Source organism: Varroa destructor, unplaced genomic scaffold, assembly GCF_002443255.2.
Source record: "Varroa destructor unplaced genomic scaffold, Vdes_3.0 BEIS01000006.1, whole genome shotgun sequence".
Lineage (NCBI taxonomy): Eukaryota > Metazoa > Arthropoda > Arachnida > Mesostigmata > Varroidae > Varroa > Varroa destructor.
The window spans coordinates 2,827,971-2,851,934 of NW_019211459.1; the positions used below are offsets into that span (position 1 = coordinate 2,827,971).

General features: G+C 40.1%; 1 protein-coding gene across 2 annotated transcripts; it reads right to left on the minus strand.

The window, feature by feature from the left end:
* Nucleotides 1–3,470: 3,470 nt before the first annotated feature.
* Nucleotides 3,471–7,967, minus strand: LOC147754745 (uncharacterized). 2 transcript variants are annotated; one of them, XM_086992416.1, is made up of 4 exons: nt 7,415–7,967; nt 6,871–7,140; nt 6,373–6,495; nt 3,471–5,007 (listed from the first exon to the last, which is right to left on the minus strand). In XM_086992416.1, the coding sequence occupies exons 2-4, from the start codon at nt 7,043–7,045 to the stop codon at nt 4,925–4,927; spliced, it is 381 nt and encodes a 126-aa protein (XP_086848542.1). In that variant the 5' UTR covers nt 7,046–7,140; nt 7,415–7,967; the 3' UTR covers nt 3,471–4,924. The 2 variants fall into 2 exon arrangements, 1 of the variants encoding a protein (XP_086848542.1); XR_015329884.1 differs by lacking the exon at nt 3,471–5,007 and having other exon boundaries at nt 5,029–6,495; nt 6,871–7,150.
* Nucleotides 7,968–23,964: the final 15,997 nt, after the last annotated feature.

The following is a 23,964-nucleotide window of genomic DNA, read 5'->3' on the forward strand; positions in this document are numbered from 1 at the left end:
AAACGTATTGATATACCACGTCTATTCTATTATGAAATAAGTTCAACGTACGGAGGCCGCGAGTGTTGCCAGTTGAAAAAAGGTCATTTGAACAGCGCGCACTACAACCTACAACCACCCTGGCCCCTCCTGTTTGCCATGCGGCCATGGAAAAGTATGGTAAATCATCACAGTGCTTGCTGCGGGAGCTCATACATATCCCGTCTTGGAAAGAGGAGGAGGCTATTGTCTTCGAGATCTTTCCTCGCCACCATTGTCAAATGAAGACTGCGTCAATGATGATCGATTCAGTTATTGGCTAGCAAAAAATAAAAAAAAAATTCTGAAACAACAAAAGCTATTAGTCAGTATTGTTGGCAGCCATATTGACAGAAGATCTGGAAGGGCTGTATGGAAAGATAAGCTTCCGTAATAGCAGAAACGGATGTGTAAGTGGGATACAAATTTCGATGTTCTCACAACGGAAATTTGTGATGACTTTCATGGATTTTTAATATTTCACTATTATTTAAAAAGCGACTAGGTGGGCTTAAGATACGAAAACGTGCATTCATAATTCAAAACCACTTATCGGCCTCAGACGATATACGGATTTTATCCTAAAACTCATAAAATCCTGCTGTTAGGTGGGCTAGGCTGCTTGCTAACACAAAGAAAGACAAACCTAAATAGATTTCTACGTAGAGCTCTTCTGGCTCCAGGACGATAGGTCGTACCAATATAGCTCTAATGTGTGTTTTATTATCCAACCTGTTAAACAGTAGGTTGTCGAACATGAGAATGTTTGCAACTTTCTCATTAAACAAGCGGTTTCTTGTTTTTTTAAGCTACCTACATTAGTGGTGCCTCAAAATTACCAAATGGCTGTTACGCCACTTCTAAGCCTACCTTTATTCTTTATGGACAAGCGGGCCTATCTATTTTTGTTTCATTCCTTTATTACCTATAATCTGTAGTACATTGGACATTCTATATTGTTGTGCTACCATAGTCATGAGTCTAATCTTGAGACAGCCTTAACTGTTTGGTCTGAACTCGAATATACTGCACCGCCCCTATTACCTTCTCTTACCGAACCCGTTTGGGTTGTGTTTATTGTCGTACGGTAGTTTTCGAATATTTTTTCTCTACAGATTTGTTGCGTTATTCAAATCGCGCTGATATTTCGTTACGTTGTCTTATTAGCCCAATTTAGCAAAAGAGATTCCTCTCGTCTATTTTATCTTCTTTCATTAATTAAGTTATCTTAATGCAGATATTCCACTGGCATGCGTTAATCCTTCTGTGACCCGGTGGCAGTTTTTGCTTATGACTTTTTTTTTTTTAGCTACCCATGCTTTTTTTTTTTGACCAAGCCTACACCGTAAAATCGCAGAGCCATTTCTCCTTGCGTTTGTTCCACTCTCAGAAAGTAAAATTCATATTGATTTTAAACTACCTATGTAAGTACTAGGACACTCAAAAAATGGGCCAAATAGGTAATGCAAATATAGCGATGTTTTTTCAAAAACGTATCGTTTTTGTTGGTGCTCATTGTATTCAGTGTTATGGATTAACTTGGCAATTATCACATCTTACATTTCAATGGTTTACAAGATCACTAAAGCTTTTTCGTGATAGCTGTTCAAAAAATCATCTTTAACACAACATATATATATATATATATATATATGTATATATATAAGAACTTTCATACATAAAGAGTACGGCATTTGCTATTTAGAAAGCTGCCTGAGAAGTAAATTGGGATCCATGTATAGTTCCTTTTCTACGGTGCATCCAGGCTAAATTCCGGTTTAAGTTTAAGAAGCTATACAGTAATAACTTAGTTATGCCGTGGCTTTACAATGAAACCACTGTCAAAAAGCGATCTAAGTTGTAAAGTAGCCGCGTCTATGACGGGTGATCAATATTGCTTATCCGCAGTTATTATTGCACGTTATGCATCCTGTTCTTTAATTCAGTAACAGAAAACAAAGACTGGCTAGTATACACACCCGTTGGCCAACGATGCAGAAGAAAAGTCAGAACCAATGATTTGCTTTATGGTCTAATATGCGTGTCAGGTGGATGCCCGTATGCTCAGAATGTATGTAATACGTCCACTCAAATTTGAAGACATTGTAGTTTTTCATGCACTTTGATGAAGACTAACTCTGGGTTCGTTCGATATTGATGCTTTGGTGGTAACAGTCGGGTTCAGAGATTAGCACATTAAGAAATGTGCTAATCTGAACCGCACCCCGATACATTCAATTTACATCTCTGTGCAGTTCATGGCCTGAGAATACGACCGTATGGTATGATACGAACACACTTAATTCAGAAGTGATTAACTTCATAATAACAGCGTAACTATAATTGACTTAGTTATTGCATAATAAGGAAACGACGAGCGCAAACTTAACATGCCGCCAGGTCCTTTGGTCGGTTAAAATGTGTTCTACTGCTTCATATTTTAGTCAATTCAACACGTTCGCGCTCCTTAAGGTGCCGGTACCGGCCATTTCAGGATCACCATTGCTACTGTGGGGTACGCCACTCTGTCAGGACTGCCTTCTTTGAACGTCGCTGCGCCGCTTCAAGTGACTGCCTGCAACGATACCCCTACCCTTCATTTCCCAGGAGGTGAAATTTAAAGTATAATCATCATACCGCGTAATTTTTCATAGTTTTTCTCTCTTGACAGTTTTCTCATTTAATTAAGTCACCTTTAAATATATATATATATTTTCAAAATTTCATCTGTACTGCTTAGTTTGTTGCTTGCCAACGCGTTATAACTTCAAGCAATAATTAATAAGCAGAAAATTGCTAGCGTCCGTATACTTGCTACAAGTCTTGCTTTTGGGGTAGGATTTTCATGTATGTTAATTGATCAATAACGACTAGCTTATTAAAGTAATGATCGATCATCTTTACTGAAACAGATGTTACTGTTGTAGTGCCCATGGGCATATTTATTCGGTACGGTGTAATTAACAAGATATTTATAACGCTTAAAAAAGATCTGTCACTGCAGCAAACCTCTATTTCCAGAGACCCAATTTCTATGTGGACTCATTGAACCTGCTAAGGCTTGGCCTGCTGTGCCACCTCGACAACACTCGGCACGCACAACTACACAGATGTACTATACATCAAAAGGTTGGACGTAAGACTAACGCTGCAAGTGAATCGATCGAAAGCTTTAGAGAAAACATGACAGTATAAGAGATGCTACATCGTATCTAGGAGGCATCGTATCTAGGGGGCCTACAATTTGTAGGCCATATAGAGGTTAACGAAATGTCTCCGCTATGAAAGGATCTTTGAAAACCGAGCAGTAAGAAAGGGCGAGGACGAAAAGTAATGTAACTAAAGCGTAGACTAGAAGCGTAAACGGAGACAGACTACGAGATTTATTAAGTACAAGCCGCAATTAGACGCCTGTACGAGCCTTTCTCTCGAACTCTATGAAGGAAATCCTGCAAGCAGTAATTAGAAAATTTAATTACTGGGAATAAGCCAGCAACAACAGTTCATTAATGCTCAAATGAAACATAGAATTGTCCAGCAGGTCCCGAAATACCACGCATGTGACAACGAATATCAATGTTTAAGGATGCTTTCCTTTCACACTAAGAAGATCACCCATAAACGAGGTGTCAACCAAAATTAGAAAGACAGGCTTGAGGTAAATGTAAATAGATAAACACTGTTTACACGCTCCTAATGCCGTCACACCATAAATACCAATACTGATTAAGCAAAATCCGATCTGGGAATCGGACATTTCTCACAATATCTTCCAACTTATCGACCAATAACAAACAAATTTACAAAATAGTACTGGCGAACTATTCCAAATACGAAAATTTAGCCCAAAAAATGTTACAACACGAAAAACAAATACTACGAAGTAAAATTTGTCGAAGCAAAAAAATATTGGGGGACTCAAGGTGTTCATTAGGTATTTAAGAGATTTCACAGAGAAACTGACATTTTTTCTTTTTTAACTAAAGAGGACACTGTAGACAATTAGAAAACATGTCCAATGCGTTATGCGTTTTTATTCTTAACTATCGTTGTCTTTCAACCCCGTCTCTCGGTCAACACAATCACCCTTGTTACTCTTGTCCTTACGACGCTCCAAGGGACTTGGCTGGCATTGTAAGTCTGTTCAAATGAAAAACGCCAACGGCACGATAGGGGGCAAACTGAAATTGTATTTATATACGTAGGAGTAAAGCATATTCGTTAGCCACTGTATGCGCTATGTATGTATGTAAGTAAGTATGCTATTTATTAATTAGACTCTTGCGAAGCTCCGATTCGTTCTCTGGTATGTTCAAATAATTTTCTTATCAATTGAGAAACATCTTGAAAAACTCTAGGCTGCTTTAGATTAACCTAGACTTTATCTCTTTATGCCTATTTATTTTTTTCTAGTCATCGCTTTGTTGTTTTTTTACATGTATGTATATGATATGTATACGATGTGCTCTGTTTCGTTGTGCATATAGCAAATAGGTGTCTCTATTATCGTTAATCTATTGAACAGTCGGGCGCATCGTGTTCGATTTTTCGTGACATCTACTTGAATGTCTGTTAACTGGCCTTTCGTTCTAGCGTCTTTTTAACTGATATGCTACATGCTCGCGTGGTTAGCGTGTCCTTTTCCAGACTGCCCCTATGCGGTGCATAACGACAACCCTTTTGCGAAGATTTTTCCATCAGATTTTTTTGCCAATCCGCCTAGCTTTTCTCGGCGCTTGCTTGCTTGCTCGATGACGTGACTCCAGTAGACTCGATGATTATTAATGTCTGTATTACTGACATTAATGACAGACGGTATTCGGGCGTCAATCCTTTGTTGGGATTTCTTTTCTCCAAAGCGCCCCTGTGATTACGACGACAAGGGCGGCGGCGGCGGCGGCAACAATCACGAATATACTACCGACACAGGCGAAGCCTCGACGGTTGAAGGGGAGACCGCCGTGTCATCATGAGAGGTGAAGCGAAGACCTTCCGAACCGCAAAGACGCATGTTTAAGATAGTCCCATTGACATAAATGTAAAAATGTCTTAGTACTTTGAAGATTAACTTGGATTTTGATTCATAAAATTCATTAAACTTTAAAGACAAACTCTTTTATAGCTACATAAACGGGCCTAATACCTTGTGGAGCAGATGCGGCATAATTCAGTACTAGAGACGTATACGGAGGTGAATCGCGGAAAAAATCAACATGAAACAAAGGTCCACTTGTAGGTTTTTGGCATGCTTTGCTCATCTATATATATATATGACCTTGCTGCTTACCTAGTGAAGCGTGTGTTTTGCTCACTTTTTTAACTAATATACTCGTTAAAAAAAAATATATATATATATATTTTTTTTTTGTTTTATTTGTTATCGTTATAGACGCCACAGGAATGGATTATCAGCTTTATTTTCATGCAGCCTGTTTAAAAACATTTACCTCTTCACCCCATTTAAATACGAGAGCTTAAGGCTAAAAGCAATTTCCTGCGCAGCTTCGAGCACGAGAGCAAAGGTGACTAGAACACTCGCAGGTGGTAGAGGTGTCTCTGAGAAGCTGGCATCGCGTGTCAGTGTGGCATCAAAATGGCTAATTACCACGATCAATGTGGGTCTATTCTTAAATCGAATATATTGAATCCATTGAAACTGCTTGTTCCGACTTTTTTTGTTTCTCATTTTAAAAATTTAAGTAAGCTCGGCAATTGTTAGCTTTGTGTTGTGCTAATGAGTGATCTATATAATCCCTAGTAAAAAAAAAAAACAGATCACACATATATATATATGCAGTTCAACTAATTAATTATGCTTAGTTCGTGAACCAAATGAACCCAATTCAACTATTAGCTCTATGTAACCTCGAGTTTTTACGTTACGTTTTTTACGTTTATGTTTGAATGCGATAAGCAGTCTTCACATTAAAAGGACACGTGCGAGGGCGGCTTTTAAAAAGAGACCCTCGCTAAGATAATACGATTAGCACAACTGCTGTTATGTGAGGTTGTGGTTCATGCCCTTATAGGCCTTACCTAGTCAATAAGCTATAAGATTAAGTTGGAGAAAAGGTACGTTCGGCCTGCTTTTGTTTCCTTGCCTTTTGATCTTTCCGCTATTTGTTTCCGCTCTCTACGTAGGAAATTGTGCCTTCCTTTCCAAATTTAATTGTGCACTGAACGAAATTTCATGGCAACTTCAAGCTGTAAAGATGAAGATCTCAGGTTAAGCAAAAGGCGCATACTCGGCGCCTAGTTTACCTCGCTTTTTGCAAGGACCCAACAATTGCTGAAACATTACAGCGAGGTCTCTGTATCTGACGGGACTGTTCAAAACTAGTTTACGAAGCTTACGAATGGTATCGTAGAACTGTAGGATGTAGCCCGCGTTCGTCGGCCATTTACACGACGAGTGGACGAGTACTGATTGAAGGCACGTTCGAAACAAGACGGCCGGCAAACAATCCATGAGCCAATCTAGAAAATAAATCATAGTAATATAATTGTCGAGGCGCACCCTAGACCTATGAGATTTACTCGGAAATTAAGAACTTGGATTCCCCAGAAACTAAGTGAACATTACAGGGCTTCTGATTGCTTCTCAATATCCTGCTCAGTACACGCCGTTGCAGTCATTTCTCAGCAGTACCCAGAAGCGGTGTCTTTACGTAGAGAAAGGAGTGGGCAGCTTTGACAGATAAGACCAGGTAGAGGGTTAAGTCAGATCTACATCATAAGAAGTCAATGACTTGCGTTTCGTGGGACGGGAAAAGTCTAAGCTTAGACACTGAAAACTTCCCAAGAAAAACGAGACAGTCAACAAGGGTTTGTGCATAGCTTAGTTGCGTTCACCTTTGCGTTCGGTAAGTAAAACCGACTTCATTCGAAGAAAAAGGTCGATAAACGAAGCGAAGTCGCTCTTGTCCACTACAGTGCTAGGCTGAACATAGTAACAGGCGTCCTGCAAGAGCCTGGCTGGGAGGTTCTCCTGCACCCGCCATATTCTCCAGAGCTCACTTTGACGCATACGACCTTTTCCAATTACTATCCAATGAAGTTAGTAACAGTACATTCGGCAGTAGATAGGGTCTTAAAAGCTGGATCATTTCTTCAGCGCAGGACCTGAAAACGTCTGGCGAGAACAAATAAATAAATTGTGTGCCAGATGGGACCGAATCGTCGAAGGCAACTGATAACACATAGCAAATTAATTTGTTACTAGAATTCTGGCAGAAAGGCGCCATTTTTTAAGCGAAAAACTAAAATGTCTTTTCTAACTTAACATATTATTACACAGAGTGAGAAAAAGCAAAATATCTTGTTAGAAATTGAATTAAGCTTTGAAATCTAATTGATCGAATGACATTTCAAGTACGAAGAGCTTTTGATACGTCACCTTTGCAGGCTAACAACATTATCGGGCGACTTCAACTCGAACGCACGACCCTGTCATGCCACTTGTATAAAATAAGCTGAAATAGTTGACATTGTCTCGCTATAACTTTATCGGTTAGGCGGGTTAAGTTTAAGCAACGGTCCACGCAACAGCTTGCTACATGGTCATTATTGGTGCCACATGGTTCTTGCATGGAGCGATCGTATTCTCAAGCCAACAGTCGTATAGCTAGCTACCTTGAGAAATATCGAAAGCATTGTATTAACGCGACTGGACGGACATCGGGATAGAAGTGAGGCTAGACCAGGGTCGGAGACACGGCCGAGCAGGTGCTTTGTTGTTGTTGTTGTTGTTGTTACTACCGGACGAGGCTATACCTTTGCTGTTTCTATTACTGCTGCTTTTAGCGCCGCCGTGGTTCCCTCTGCACTTAATAGGTTGACATTGGAACGCTGGATGGCTACGCGAGCTGAAGAGACGGGACGAAATCGCCATGTTGGCACTTAGTAAAACCTTCCTTCTTGGTAAACAACGCTCTTTGCCAAAGTAGAGTGGTAGGGCAACCAGCGGTAGGTGCGGTATCTGTAGACGGCAGATGTAAGGGGGCTAAAGAGCTAAGTGGAGCATAGGTGGACCTAACCCAAGCTGGCAAGTCCAAAGGCCGCGCTGGCTGGCTGGCTAGCGAGCGCGTGCGCGATCTAAGAAAATAAATAGGACATCGACGTTAGCAAAAGACGAAGGTGTCAACGTTGTAATCAACGTGAGCTCAAGAAAGGGTGAAGCGGGCGGAGCACGAGCGAGTCGAATACGAAACGGCGGCTGTCTTTCCTAAGGCCAATAGAGATACATACCTTTTATCTATATAATCGTATTAGGTGCAAGCGTTTCGCGGTTCTGAGTTTCAAAAAAAAAAAAGGGTGTACTACACAAGTAAATTGTTATTGAAGAACTATCGTTTGGTAGAGGAATTTGACATAGATGTATAACAAACATGTGGCATTAATTATGCTTTTTGTGCACTGGCAAGTGCTATACGCGTACCTGTTTCTTGAGGCAACGCTTTACTTCGGTCACATGTATGCGCATCTGACAAAATAAGAGAAAGAAATGAGACCCTATTTTTTTGGTACAATCAAACCAATAACTGGTGAGTAAATCCTTCCGGCCAGCGTGAATGCCAAAATGCCGCATTTTACATATATCAGAAATTACACCCTGCCGTCTGTGCAGGCTTTATAAAATTAACAGGCATAACAGGACACTGTGAGTTGCCAGTCCATATTATACAGCAATCAATTGCATTCTCGTCTGAGATCTGAAATGATTAATCGTTCAAATGAAAGTGCAAATACTAAGGCCCATACGATAAAACTAGCTCAAACTAAATACCTTTTCACACGTTCTTGTTCTGATGAATACGCACAAATAGACTCATATTTGTGGCAATCCCATACGCTTCTATTCAAAGCGTTCTTCAAACGGAGGATACCTTTATCTAGTTAATAAAATCTGAGCAGCCAATTACAAAATCAGATCTATAGGGCGCATGTAAAGCACATATTCAGGTGTACAACGTTCGGTAGAGCTGAAGAGTTGGTGGATTAGCAAAAACAGACACTATTTCTGTTGTTGTGACCATAGCGGATTTCGGAGCGACAGAGTGGCGATTAAGTACTACTCAAGAAGAAGTGGCACGCAGCCGATGGACGTACGGATAGAGGCCAATATGACTACTGATGATAGAGGTAAATGAGTTCGATGAGCGGACGACGGTTTTGTAAGGAGGGCGCGAACGAGTGAAGGAACAGTGTTAACTGCAGCGAGTATGAAGTTTCCAAGTGAAAATAGTGCGCGAAAATCGATGGCAAGAAACTTTTCAAATGGCTGAATAGCAGGAGACGAGCAGCCGATAGGAGAACCAGAAGCGGCAGGTGGCGTTCGTAAATAGACTCACAAAGAGGCGGAACTCACTGACAAACCGACGAATACTGTTGAAATGACAAGGTCGGCAACAAGATTATGCAAATACCGCTGCTGGAAAGCGTATTAAATAAGATAACAGCATTACTGTTGCTTTTGGGCATGGGCTAGTGAGTAATTATCATTGCACTGCCAGCACAGAAGCAATAGGCACTTATCGCAGACTTGATGTGAAGGAACCCTAACAAAAAACGAAAATAAATTCTATATAAAATGAGGAGAGTCACGGAGAATGGAGGACAATGGAAGATCTTTTCGGCGACGTACCAATTAGATTCGACCATTGTTGACAAATAGCTACATTAAGGATGCGTCTGTCTAAAACGGGAAACTGACTGGATGCCCTTAGAGAAGGACGAGTTTAGGGCCAAAGATATTTGTTGTTTAGTGTTCAGTCGCCACTGGCTGAAATTCGTGCTTGCCGAAGGTGAGGCTACCTGATAGATCTATCGGTGGTTGGTGAATAAGGAAGCCTTGACTGAAATGACGAAAGTTAAGGGATTTAGGAAACGTGTGTAGTTTCTTTTTTTCGTAGATGACTCGCGCAGCTATTATTGATAAAATAATATCGACAAACCTGTCTTGAGCACACTGTCCCCATAGAAAATATAGCAAAGATCCAGTAGGAATATGGCACGAAAAAAGTACTAGCGGGTCCTGACAACGGTGCCGAATAGATTCGGGCGTAAGCTGAAGCTCATACTCACAGCGTATATTAGGAAGATTTGTCCTTATCAGACATTCTCCGAAAAGGAAATGGTTAATACTACTGCATACACAAACCTTGCGGATACGTGCTGCCTCAATCGACAGCGGACCGTATGGCTCCTCTGTCACACCGTACGACCTCATGGTCACACTTCATTCATCGCTTCAGCCCAAGTAAATAGAGTTAGACAATGACGTCAATCTCACATTCTCTAGATTCATGTGATTTCCATTACTCACATAAGTCAAACAAAGCGATTAGAGATGTAACGTACCTTGCTGTCGATTCTATTAGGCAAACCATCTATAACGAGTTTAGGCATGATATAGTCGTGCAAGTATTCCCCCCATATAACTGCTGAAAAGGAAAGTGAGGCAGTAAGCGCCACAGTATTCAGCAATGAAGGGGGGTCTCAACAGAAAGGCTTTGGTAGACGCGATTAACGCGAGTCAACATTAAGAAGAATATTTTACAACAAGCACGCCGCCGTGCTAGGTCAGTTTATCAAGGCAAGACGTTGAAAATATTGTATATAATGCTTTTGAATGAAACAACAGGCTCTCTAAAAGGCCAATTGGAGGGAGCTTGACTTGGCCACGAAATGATCAATCCTGAAAGAGTTCCACCTCTACTCAATTCACTTAATCGCTAGGTCACCTAAGGTAGAAACCTTGAAAGCTCCCCAGCTGTGGGGGTTCCGGCGGGGGAATGGACCACCGCACTATAGACGACAACATATAATTAAGTATATCTTCGAGTAAGGCATTGCAGATCGGTCACGGCAACTGAATCGCACTCTATGTTACGTCGCCTGATCCCGTAATCACCATAGTCATATTAGTTACAGCCTGTGATGGTTACAAAAGAATTTTCGAAGGTTTCTTAGAGAAATTTTTATGGCCATTCGTAGCAGAGTGTAACATCTCCAATGAACGTATTTTTTCAAACATTTTTGCTGGGGCATATCGAGTGCTTTATAGTTGTGTTCGATGAAATGTTGGCCGTAATATAGAGATCAGGTCAATTTCATTAAAAAGATCGTTAGGCTTTCCCTTTAGACGGAAAAAACTGAGTCGTTGAATGCACTAGATACAGTTTGGGGAGCATCCATTAAGTACTGTTGCTATTAGTACTTTGCTATTGACACCAACGAAATAGGTCTTTTCTTAATGTCCTATTAAAAATCTGCACCGAAAAAGGTCCACATGAACATTTGGCATTCACTAACCTCGTAAATTGATTTAGACAAGGGGACTTCCGACGGCGCTATTATTACTGCTGCAGAGTTTAAACAAAGACCAGTCTGTAGCCTTTGGCCACTTTGGCAGTTCTTACAGAGTTGCCTTTCTCGGATCTGTGCGACTCGTCGATTGTTACGGCAGAATTCACCAAAGCGTATGTTGTCTACAGCTGACGCAAGCTTTTTAACAACTTCACAGACGACAAACGCGGCCACTAAGGGTTTACCTGCTGATGTTTTTTCCGGGTAGCTAACACACGAACAGATAGATAACCTGTCACCCATATCCAGTCACGTAAAATCTCTCGGCTGGCGATTTTGATTCGTTATAATTTTTATTGTGCCATAAAACCCCTTGTTGTTAAAAGTGCTGTATATACGTATGGATGATCTTGGAAAATTTTTTTGACTTGCCTAGAGGGACCGGTTAAATACAGAGCCTTCCGACTACGATCGTAGGACCGTTGTAGCAATAAGGAAGACAGGGTAAAGTGACATAAAGTCAAATTTTTCCTGACACATGTAGAACAGTGTTCAGTAGATTTAAGAAAAAAAAAAGTTGAGAGAATAAAAACAACAATATGCTTTGAAAAGTTAAAGACATTGCTAACAAAAACAAAAACTCACACGTTTATATAGACTCTCCATATTGTCGTCAACTATCCTTGCTTTATGGAAGACGGAACGCACAAAGCTCAGTCATGTGCTTTCTGTCACATTTACCTTGTAAAAATAATTTACCTAGCTTGTTAGACGAGAGGATTGGTGCATGTGAGATTATGATTTGAAATAGCTAGAATTTATTCCAGGAGAGCTTTCCGAGTGGTAAGCGAGGTAAGTGGGTATGACATATAAAAGTTGCTTCTGGCAGTTGGATACCTGGGCGTCAATACCATGCGTGTTCCAGGGTTTTGGCAAATTTGCTGTTCTCACAGTCGTATTATTGTGGTGGTCCCTTCTTTCGCATCACGAAGTAAAGATGCCCGATTTGCTTGGCAAAATTCACCTTATCGGCACACTAAGTACGAGCCTCCCTGGGGCTCAAAAACTCAGTCCTTCCCCAAAGCAAGAATGCTGCTTTTTGGTGAAAGAATTGTGATTTTTATTAGAAGAGGTAATATTCATCAGTATTCAGTGCGAAGTGAGCTAGGTCGAAGGTCATGAATTGTTTGTTGAGCACTGAGAAATAAGGTTGAATGATTAAAATGCTAGCATTTCGGCCATGTTATCTGTTCAAGCCGTAAGATCGAACGGTAAGAATAAAAGCATTGCTTCTCAAAATCCCGCCTTTCTGAGACATAATAGAGAAACAGCAATATAAATATTGCAACATTTCATGTATATCTATAATACTAAGAAATAAAAAGGACTTGATATACTAAGCCAACGTTCCGCTGCTATAAACGAAATTATTTATTTTATACGACCCAAGCTTCGCAAACTTTTTTTTATGAACATATGATTACAAAAAGCTGGACCGATGTCATTAGTATGTGTCATTGGCACACTGGCACGCAGCAAAAGAGTCTCTCGATACCCTAAGCGGGGCAACTCTGTCGAAAAAAGGCTTCTTTTCAAATCCAAAATCAGGTGGAACGAATAAATTGGGATGTGTCGTTTGATAGCTGTAATTAGTGATAAAACTTACAATTTCGTTTAAAAGGAATATGTAAGAACTGAAACTCTTCGTAGTATAGATATCAATCAATATTCCATGTTAATATCAATCATTTCTCATCAACTAGAGCATAGCAAAATATGCCTCGACTGTTTCTTATGTCTTTGCTGTTTGAGTTGCGATTATCGCACTTCATGCAAATGCTCATTTACTGGTTAGGTCGGTGGATGTGTGCATGATTGTCCAGTAGGCTAAGATCACCAATGAACGCTAAAGGCTGTCCTGCTAGCCAGTCGACCCCAGTTATAGCGGTTCCACGGTGTTTGCCGCTTCGGTATTGTCTTTTGTGTCTTGTACGTCCCCGCGGGACTCCATACCTGCCCTTAATCTTCACTCCGCTCGTTCCTCAAGGTGCCCTCGCTACGGGCTTGGAAGCCTAGGTCTCTATTTTTCTGCTTTTTCATTCCTCGTCACCGACTATCTCTCTTCGGTGTCAAGTCTTGCCCATTGATCCTCTTCCGTATACATCCCCGGCTTTTTGTGTGTATTTCTTTCGCTTGCTGTCTTGTACTTGCCTGTTTTGTTACCTTTTCCTTGCCCTACAGCGGAAAACCCGCCGCGTGGAGTCCAAGTCGAGCTTGGTAGGGCCACCGCCTCGTTCATTCGTTTCTTCCTTCGCTTCTTTTCAAATGTTGGCGCCATTTCACCCTCCACGGTCCTCGTGGCTGACATCCGGGACCGTTTCCGTTCCGAACCCACCCGCAGCCCGCACTTAGAGACTTTACAGCCCTTCAAAGCTCCCTTCGTAACGTTATGTGCTGCAGTTGTGTCATCGACAAAAATTCGAGTAGGTTAACGTGACACGGTGAAATGGTTACTACTAGTAAAAAAAGGTTGTTGAATAACAGGCGGAGTACGAAACACGCTGGTCAGTGGCGAAGTTTTGTCTCCTCCGAAGCGGGAGTATCAGGAATGGCTTCCGATGATCCTTAACTATATTATTACTGACTTCTCCGTTTGCTTGCTATCCCTTAGTAACTTTCTTCGGCTACTAATTTACATAATAATCTATTTGTTCGAAATCTCATTTGTATGCGGCTTACATATCTCAGAATTAATCATATGACGCCTAATGGCATCGATCAGGTGGATTAAGTCGTACTAGCCGCTTAATATATATGCCTTTACGATCTGTGTAATTTAAGTGCAAGTTGGGTAATATAATTAATCTCGGTTCATTTTTAGTGTTTCCTTTTGCCTTTACTTTTATATTGTTTGTTTACTTTTATATGTAATTCTAAAGCCCTTTCTCTCCAATAGACGTCCGTATAATATCGCTGAGCGGTGAAGGAAATTTGTTGTCAAGTTTGGGCTACAAAGATAAACGTTTCAGGTGAAATAAAAAGTGCATTTTTGCCTGTTGCCTGGGTCAAAATCGGCTGAAACAATTTAGAGTATTTGCACCGTGTAGGGTGAGCACTCTATGGCTGAAAGCACTACAGGAAGGGGTTTGGTAAGTTCGAAGGTGGAGTCTTGAGTCTGGAAAGTATGGGCACGCTCACCCCATTCGGCCATTCGAAGCCTATGAGGAGTTTCGATGGCAAACAACTCGCTGACTGAGCAATAACATGATTCGTCAACATGATACTATTGTCAGGCCTCTTGAATATATGTAATTTTATTAGATATCAGGGGCCTGGGTATGGCTTGGGCTGGGTTAGGCGTACAAGGAAACAAGGCTTAGGATTGGCCCCTAACATCTAGCCGGTTATCGGACAAGACGTAGAAAAAATTACAAGTTTCTATATAGAGTTGTCATTAGTGATAAGAAGTGGGGTCTTTACATCGACATCAAATAGAGAAAAAAATGTCTAGTTGTAAGAGATACGCTTGAGGCTAGAGTTAAGCCGGATCCCTATTCGAAAACGGCAATGATTTGCTTTGGCGGGACTGGAAAGTACTATACACCGAAGAATATGATCAACGGAGATCTGTATATAGCCTAGTTATGTCAAACAAACGTGGCCATCCAACAGAAAAGGCCCGATAGACAAAGCAAAGTTATCCTTTTCCTTTGCAGGCGGCTTATGGCAAAGATTGTGAAGGCGACCGTGCAACAGCTTGAGTACAGGACTCCTTTGCACCCTTCATATTTTCCAAGTTTTACTTCGGCGAATCATCACCTTTTGTAAGTGAAATTCGTAACCGTACATTTGATCAGTAGAAGAACAGGCACCGCTCGTATTCAAAGCAAAGTCAAAATGTATGCCAAGGAGGTAGGGGCGTAGAATCCGTTCTGTCTAGGTAGAGTACTTGCATATGTGTTCTAAACACTGTGTGATACGATGACGCTGCTGTAGCATTTGTTTGTTTTATTGTTTCTCATATGTAGGTACTTTGTTGAATCGAGTTAGTTATTATATCTAAATGATTGTTTCTTATGTTAGACTTGGGGACTGGTTGGACTTCTAAAAAACATCCGAAAATTTATCAACTAATAAAGATAGTCAGCGACAGCGAATGTAGGAGGTTCTTTTTGTCAGCGTCACCTGGTAACCTAAACGGGAAATTTCAAGCCTGTGAATCCGATGCCATACTCGTCCCGAGGCGGTCAACTGAATTCTTAATTCTATCTGACATTTGTCAGGTTCACAGGACTTACTCTATCTATCTATCTATCTATCTATCAATTACAAAACCATCCGTTTCAATTGACGACAACGTTCGATATAGTACGACATGTAGAAATAGTGGTATCTTCTATGTGATGAACAGTGCGACACGTATTAAGACACAACAGTTTGTCTACCTACATGTCTAGAAATTTAAAGGGTGGTAGAAGAGCGTATATTAGCATTGCGTGATAATCGCCACTGACTTAATTGAATCACAGCGGCTAATAAATGAGCTTGTTTAACAGAAACCGAATGGTCCAATAGAAAAATGCGGGGGCGCAGCGACGTGCGAGGAAGCCTGAGGCATAGGTTGCTTGATTTCAAATGTTCGACGTAGGCGCACAGATACGCATGCGCCATTCCACGTCCTACCCAGACTTAACAGCAGAGCCGCAATGCTAAATAAAGGTATCGATGTTAACGTTCATTGCATCTGTATTCTGTCAGGATACGTTTCTTTGTCTAGTTTATACGAATAACACTTGCTGTTTAGTAAAATTGAAACGAAAACATGATTTAATTTGATTATTTTGTCTAGTGTGGTCGTATCAGATAGAATTCCCGTGTAGGCATGCTGGGTTTTGTTGGCCTTATTTAACCGTATCGATTTCTTTGTAGAAGGCAGTGAAGACGCATGTAGAAATGATATGCTGTATCGTATAGCATAATTGAGTCTTGTTAGTTACGTTTGAACATTCACTAACTGGACTCTCTGTTATGATAGGAAAAAGGCTACCCTGTTGGACAAGGACACACTGTCTCAACAGAATCGTTTTGGTTACCTACAAAGGAACGAGTGGTTAAAGGGCCATCTAAACACCTCTGACAATTAGGTGTTGGTATATTTGTATAAAGCAACTGTATAAAGAAAACGTCGTTGGTCGTAGTGAGTCAGCCTAAATTACCTTTTTATTTACCCTTCCAAATAGAGCAAGAAACATCGAACTAAATAAACCGGATAATAAGTGTATAATATAAAAATCATTTGGTCTTGTGGATTTGATTGTCACCAAACGTAGAGAACAGTTAGGTCGATAAGATCGGTTAGTGGTCCCTTCTTTCGGATCGGATGAATGTTGGATGAAGGGATATAAAAAGATAAACTAAAGCTATATTGGTCCAGCATCGCAGAGACCGAACTATACGAGAAACATGCTCCTGAGCAGGATGATATGAATCTTTTTTCTTGCATAATCTGAAGTCATAGGGCTAAAATTGATTGGACTACCTAGGACAGACTCTCTGGACCTTTAGTCCAGTCTTTTCTCGTATTTTATCTGAACTGCTGACAGGGGTCGATGGGACCACCTTCGTTTTTTTCAATCGAAAACCTATAAGGCATAAAATAAAGGCCCAAAAAACGCCATATGGCTTGAGTTAGTCGCATATCTAGTGAAACAGCTCATAAGCGTAGAATAAAGCTCGTACTTTCCCTAGTCCGCTCCTTAGCCATTCCCAATAGTCAACATAACGTGTTGAATTTAACGAAGAACAACGAAGAAGAGTGACTAGCCTAGGAAAGGCAGCTTAACAGGTATTTGCAGTACCTGTCGCCCCACTGGCGCTGAGGTGCTCTTACTCGAAACTGCGCCTTTAACGTATACGTACATGTATCAGCTATTTACAGGTAGTCACACGCTGCATGCTTTTACTCAAAAGCAGTCCGCGTTCTCGGACGATGGGTCAGACTACTTTCTGATAATGCTGACTTGGCAATACGTACTCGTGCTTACAACGCATAAAAGACATGCAACCTAAAAGAACATCGATTGCTTTCAGCTTATGTCTTGCACGTGCATTATGATGCTATGAGTAAAAATAGACAAATAAAGATGGCTCCTATAGCGGCTGCAGTAGATCTAAAGTATTAACATAAAGCCTTTCGTTCTGTGTTCGAAGTAACAAAAAAATGTTTATTATTCAACATAAGCTCAGTTTGCAGACGCTTTTATCGATTTCATATGCGACAATACTTGATTAACCTGTTTGTTTTGAGTGGAAACTGTGGATGTAGACACGTACTCATTATAAGCTGAGTGTCTGTAAAGTCAGACGATTATGATTTTTTTCATAAATATGTGACTGTTTTTACTTTTCGCGTGCCTTACTTAACTCAAATTTTTTTTGCCCAAAAACAAATATAAATGTCAACCATGTTATATGAATACAAGTAAGAATTGGTTGGAGCTTTGGATTGTCATCAATGCCCTTCGTTTGCAGGGCGTCAGTAACTAACGACTTCCATTGAATTTCGATATACTAAATTGCTAAACTACTATAAACGATCATCTTGCTTGTAGAATTGGTTTTCTAAATAGTTCTATTTTTTATAGCGTTTATACATGTCGTTAGGACGGCTACGAAAAGATATACCGGCTTTGCTTTCAGAGCTACTACATACGATTGTTTCTATGACTCGCTTGCCCTATAACAGATGCTTTGCTTTTCAACCCAGACGTGTCACGTACGACACGGACGAATCCGTACTGCCCAGTGTGCTCGGCCGCGAATACAAAAAATACCACACGCTAGACTCGATTGTGAAGGAATTTTCAGCAGAAAATTTAAAATTTACAGAGGGTGCATCGATCTCATTGAACAGCCAGCCATATACAGTACAAATTATAAAACAGACTTTGAAACCTATTTACAACTTGGCCGAATTCCTTTTCGGGGTAATTTCATGAAGCCGTTTTTCTTCGAAACGTTGGTATCAATAATGAAGCCGCTTTTACTGTCACTCAAATTAGAATATGTAGGAAAGCTATATCTGACGCTGAAAAGCTCGTGCAAGATACTACACGCAATAAAAAAAACGGGATTCTACCTGGGTCCAGCAAGAGTATCAAAGAGAAATATTTGAATTCTGTCAAACGCTGTCAATACGTGTACAGATCTTAACGAATTGCAACAACAAAAGCTTTTCCTTGTTCATACCTGTTCCTAGTTTAGGCGACCTGTTTCTAGCGAGGCGGTAGTAATTTCTTTTAATTAAAAAGTGTCTTTTTTTCAATAGTTAATGCTTCTATCGAGACTCTTAAGGCTAGCTTTGTCCATAGGGGCAAGGCGCAGCGTATTAGTTGACCCGCTTGTTCGACAAGGATCTATAGATGTGAATGAGACTCAAATATACACAACAAACAATATACTATTAAATAAGATAGATAAGGTATCTTTGCCAAGTCAGGGACAAAATTCATTAGTCTAGGATAGCCAAGGTATAATAAACGGTTGGTAAGATAAAGATGTCGTTTTCTAAGCTAACTGGCAGTTGCGTTTACGTTACGATAGCCCGAAAGTGTAATGGGCATAGGCTGTGGTTAGAGATTGTTACACCAGAAGATATTATTACCGATTTTCAAAGATGCTTCTACAAATCAAAACTAATTTAAAAATGCCGTGGAGCTAGCACTTTTACTCGTCAATCTAAATTATCTTTCCCCGTTGTCCACATGAGCGGCAAACCGGTCGTATTAGAGCTACTAACTCCATCTGCCATTAACTCCTAGGTGAACTTTATATTCTACATATGTACTCTTACAACGATACGACGGCGTATCCGAAGACCAAGCCGGTTACGCACACGAGAGATAAGCCTTTCCGAGGCAGCCCTTGCACCTCGCATGAAGGAAATGCGTCCGCACTCATACCGTTCTTCGTAATTAAGTTAATTAGTAATTTCAAAGCGCGTCAATGTTTATTCCAAGAACTCATGCTCAAAAAATCTTTGAAATTTTTATGACCACTGAAGGCACTGTTTCTGCTGAGTTTTAGCTTTGCCGACCGGAGCCTAATGCACCTATGTTTATCTAAGACGGCCAGTAATAATCATGTTCATATGGACACTGAAAGGCGACACATTCCCATCTGTTACCACAGTGTACATGTCGTCATAGGATCCAGCGACCAATAGCACATTTTTTTTGTCTAAATAGTATACGACTAAGGCGAAAACACACCCTCGTTCCTCCTTGCCTTTTCCACCCAAAAGTCCAACGATAGTTGCATAGGGGTACTATAATTTTAACTATATATATATATATATATATAGTTAACTATATTATAACACTCGTACTAAATATAAACTATCACTATGGGCTACTAAAATGTAATAATAATAGTAAAAGTAACGTTAACTATTATGTATATATAGACGGTAGGTTTCGACTCATTTGCTGATGCACCCGAGCATATAGTGTGTTTTGTAGGTCTATATAACATATAATATCTATAGTAGTATCGCATAGTGTTACAAATCGACTTTTAGCCGTTGCAACATTAGTTTCGCGGCCATTTTGTGGTACAATACATTACAATAGTTCAAGATACAAAGTGGAACTTCTTAACTATAGGAGATGAATTACACGGAATAAGTGGACGTTTCAGGCACAGGATCGAGGGGGACGACTCAAGTCTGAACAGCATGGACCGTATTAAGTCAAAACGTTTTAGAAGCAGGAGCCCGAGGTTCCCAGAACACGCTCCTTTTACGTAAAATATATACGTGTATTTAAAATTGCCTAGAATCCACATAACGTCGATGTTTGCCTCTACCATCGTTTTAAAGCAATTTAACATATAATAATCAGTGAATTAAAAAAATCACGTGGATCTGATAGAAGGTCGATGGCATTCTCAAGCGTCCAGGACTAGTCGGATGGTTAACTTCAGATTTTTAAGCAGGTCATTTCTGCAGCGTACTAACGCTTAACGACGCCATTATTTGATATGCTCACCCATATAAATGGAAATCTGTTTTGCGTACTATAATGCACATACGCGGTTCCTTTCGCCTTTACATTGATAGTCACACGGACGGCGCTATCTTTCCTCTATGGTGGAAAAGGAATTACTATCCATGGATCACGGTACAACGGATCAAGCAATTGAACATAATAACTATTTATCAATCGCATATTCCTTGCTTTACCATACCCTTTAATAACAACGAAAAATTATCAACTACGTTACCCTGCTTGGATAGTCATTTCCTCTGGGTAGCAACAACGTTGGGGTAGCAAGATAGTTTCAAAAATGGCTAATGGTCGAGATACTTACGCAGGTACTATTTTGTCTCCAGTACCTGAAAAGCGGTGGACGTTACGAAGATATGTATCATATTTAGCTTGTATACCGTTCTAAGGGCTACCTTTAGGCCCTAAAATTTACTTAAAATATAGATAGATAGAGAGAGACAAGATATAGATTTAAACAATCATATATATATATTTTTATTAGTATTATGCAAAAAGAAAATTAGTACAGTATAGATATTTTTTATTGCTTGCACCTTGTCAATTTGCAATTTTTATCTACAGCATAGCTTTGTAGATACGTGGTTTAGCAACGACATGCGTCAGAGGCGTTACGTTGTTTTTTTTTTTCGAGAAAAGGCTGTCCAAGAAAGAAATATCTCTCGTTCGATAACGGTTCAAATTAGATAGGTCGCTGGTTCCTTTACTGTAGGCTTTCACAGAGATTCGCTTTACTCCACAAGGTCAAGTTTATCAAAAAAAGAGAGAGAAAGCTCTTATCAACTTCATTGCACTGAAATCTATACAACGATTGTGGTTATCCATGTAATTTAAAGATAAATAATAAATAAAAAAAAACAATAATTACTGATGATTTATCACAATAGCGATTATCTGAACTAGGTGTGTCAGCAATACATTATCGGCACGCTATTACCACACGGCCGTCAACAACCACTGAACGTTTTTGCGCGACGTATGTACATATACTAGGTTCCTGCAAGCTTTCGATGTACGTTAACGTAAACCAGCAATCGAATGCCTTCCGTTTTCTATATTCCCGAACTCAAATAGCTCATAAAGTATCATACGATTCTCGTCTGCCCATCTAACTTAATGCAGTAACTTTTATGAACGTGTAATTTCCGTTGAGCACATTTAGAAAAAATACAACATTGACACAAATTGGGACTGTCTTTCCTGCAGTTGGACAAGTAAGTTCGCTCTCTAAAATCCGACTGGCTGAAACTGGTTCATACACATTTCACACTACCTACAGTTTAACGATAATATCAACTAAGCCAATGGTCTTTTGGCTTAAAAAAAGAACTCACTAGTTGATATAGTCCCTAGCGGTTTCTAGGCGCTGTGTAGAATTATGATTGTGTTGTTTGGGTAACTTTAGAAATGTCGACGTACCAAACCGTTGGTTACTGTTGGCTGGCCAATATCAGGCAATTGTAGGCCTCTCTAAATATGTAAATGTATAACGGGAAGCCTTTAATTACCGATAAAAATATCTCAAAGTAAAACAATCACAATTAATCATTCGAGATATCGTTTTCGGTGTTTTGCAGTAGTAGTAGTAGTAGTAGTAGTAGTGTAGGGTAGTTCCACAACAAGGAAGCAGATCTTTGTCTACTTGGGGTCAGTTTTTAAAGCTCGTAATACTTCCAGGACACTGGACAATTCCTAATAGCATTCCCGAAGCTAATACCGTAAGGCTCGTACCTAATGTCCATAAGAAGGTAACCAGCTAGTGTTCGAGTTAGTTACCTTTTAAGACTCCCGGTAGCCACTTTTTCTTTTGTTTTTAAAGAGAGAATTTTCTTTAAACGCTTTTTCATTCTTACTTCGGGTTTAGCAATTTGTAAAGGCCTGTTTATATACATATATATATATATATATAGCACCTAACTGTCTCATACTTTTTTTTTAAATTACTAACGGCGTTTCTGGACGCTCCAATCAAAAGTAACGCTGTAAAATACAGTGCTAAATGTAGGTAGATTCATTTCGACTGTTCCTCAAGGTGTTCCTTTTCTATGAAAAAAGGTAAGCTTATAATTTTAAAAACTAAGCTCTCAGACTATAGGTCTAAGAGGGGCTAATAGATAATACGCAGGCTGCGTGGCTTCACGAACAGCCGAGCTACGCGTACACAGTAAATAATACAAACTCAGGTCTTCGGCGGAGCTCGAAGGTCCGGGAACCGAGCAAAATAAATGCGTGTAAGCGTTCTGGCGGGCCTTCGAACCATGAACGACCCGCGTATGGCAGCCGGGTTTCTTTAGACCGAACAACGACTAATTATCGTAAATTGTGTCGTAGGCTAGCACTGCTTGCATCATCTTTCTAGATTCGTCAATGTTTCTTACCTCATTCGAGCTGCCTTTAAAGCCATTTACCCATTGTTTTTACTAGCATATTCTTTTTAAGGCATGTTCTTTAACTTGTGAGTTTGTGAGGATTGTGAGTTTGTGGAAAACTGCGGTCAAAGAGATTATGACGGAACTATCCTAGAAAATTTCCAAGTGGAGGCATCTGCATTAGAGATAGTACAACTGTGCCGAATAATTTTGCCCACTAATTAAACGTTTCTTTAAGCTTAGCTAGAGAAATTCATAACAGTCTGTCAAAGCTACAGCCTAATTAGGGCAGCTTATAGTAAGATGTCTGCTTAATTAGTTAAAACTGCTAGAAAGCATCCAGTAAAAATTGCTCCCAATAGAGATGTACTATTCTGTTCCGTAATAGTTTTTCCTCAGCTTTTTATCTCCTGTAGCCATTTGTTACGTTGTACAGCGTCAGACAGAGCTATCAAATTGTTATATCCACTGAACCCATTGTGCATTAAGTTATCAGAGAACAAACTTAGGGACGTGCGCTAATTATAACGACTTCTGATAAGCTGTACACGTCCTGCACAGCTAACGTTAACGACTATTAATGCAGTTCTGCGCAGAGAATCACGCCGTCCGCAGTCCTTTTTCAATAGAGCATAAAGAAAACACTAATATTACTTGATCCAGGGAGTGGTGTATCGTAAATGTCTCATTATCATGAGACGTTTCTTTCCGATGTTATATGGGCTGGTTTCCGACCCACCGCACTGAGTGGCGGCAGCGCAAGTGGGACTCCCCAGTCGCCTTATTTCTGCGTATTTGCGGGGCAAGATTCTCTTTACTGGAACCGTGAGGAGTAAATATTGCGTCGAACTTGACTGCGCGTCAATTAGAGTTAGATTAAATTTAGGTGATTTAGTATATCCGCATGATTCCTATTATTCTTTCTGCAGTAGATGGTTACACACATGCTCACTGTTATATTTGTACTCGAAGGTAATTTTCTCCTTGATATTCCACAGTTAAATATAGGCATCGAAACATCTTAAAGACTCATAGGTGCAAATGTTCTACGTAAGCTCATTCAAACCAATAAAGGCGTATGGTCTCATGCTCAATTCGCCTCTGTTATCTATATGGACACCCCAAAAGAACGCAATTTTCGTCAGTAAATAGGTCCGTTTACACAAAGATGGACCTATCCTCAAGTCCTTGTAATTGGCATTAGG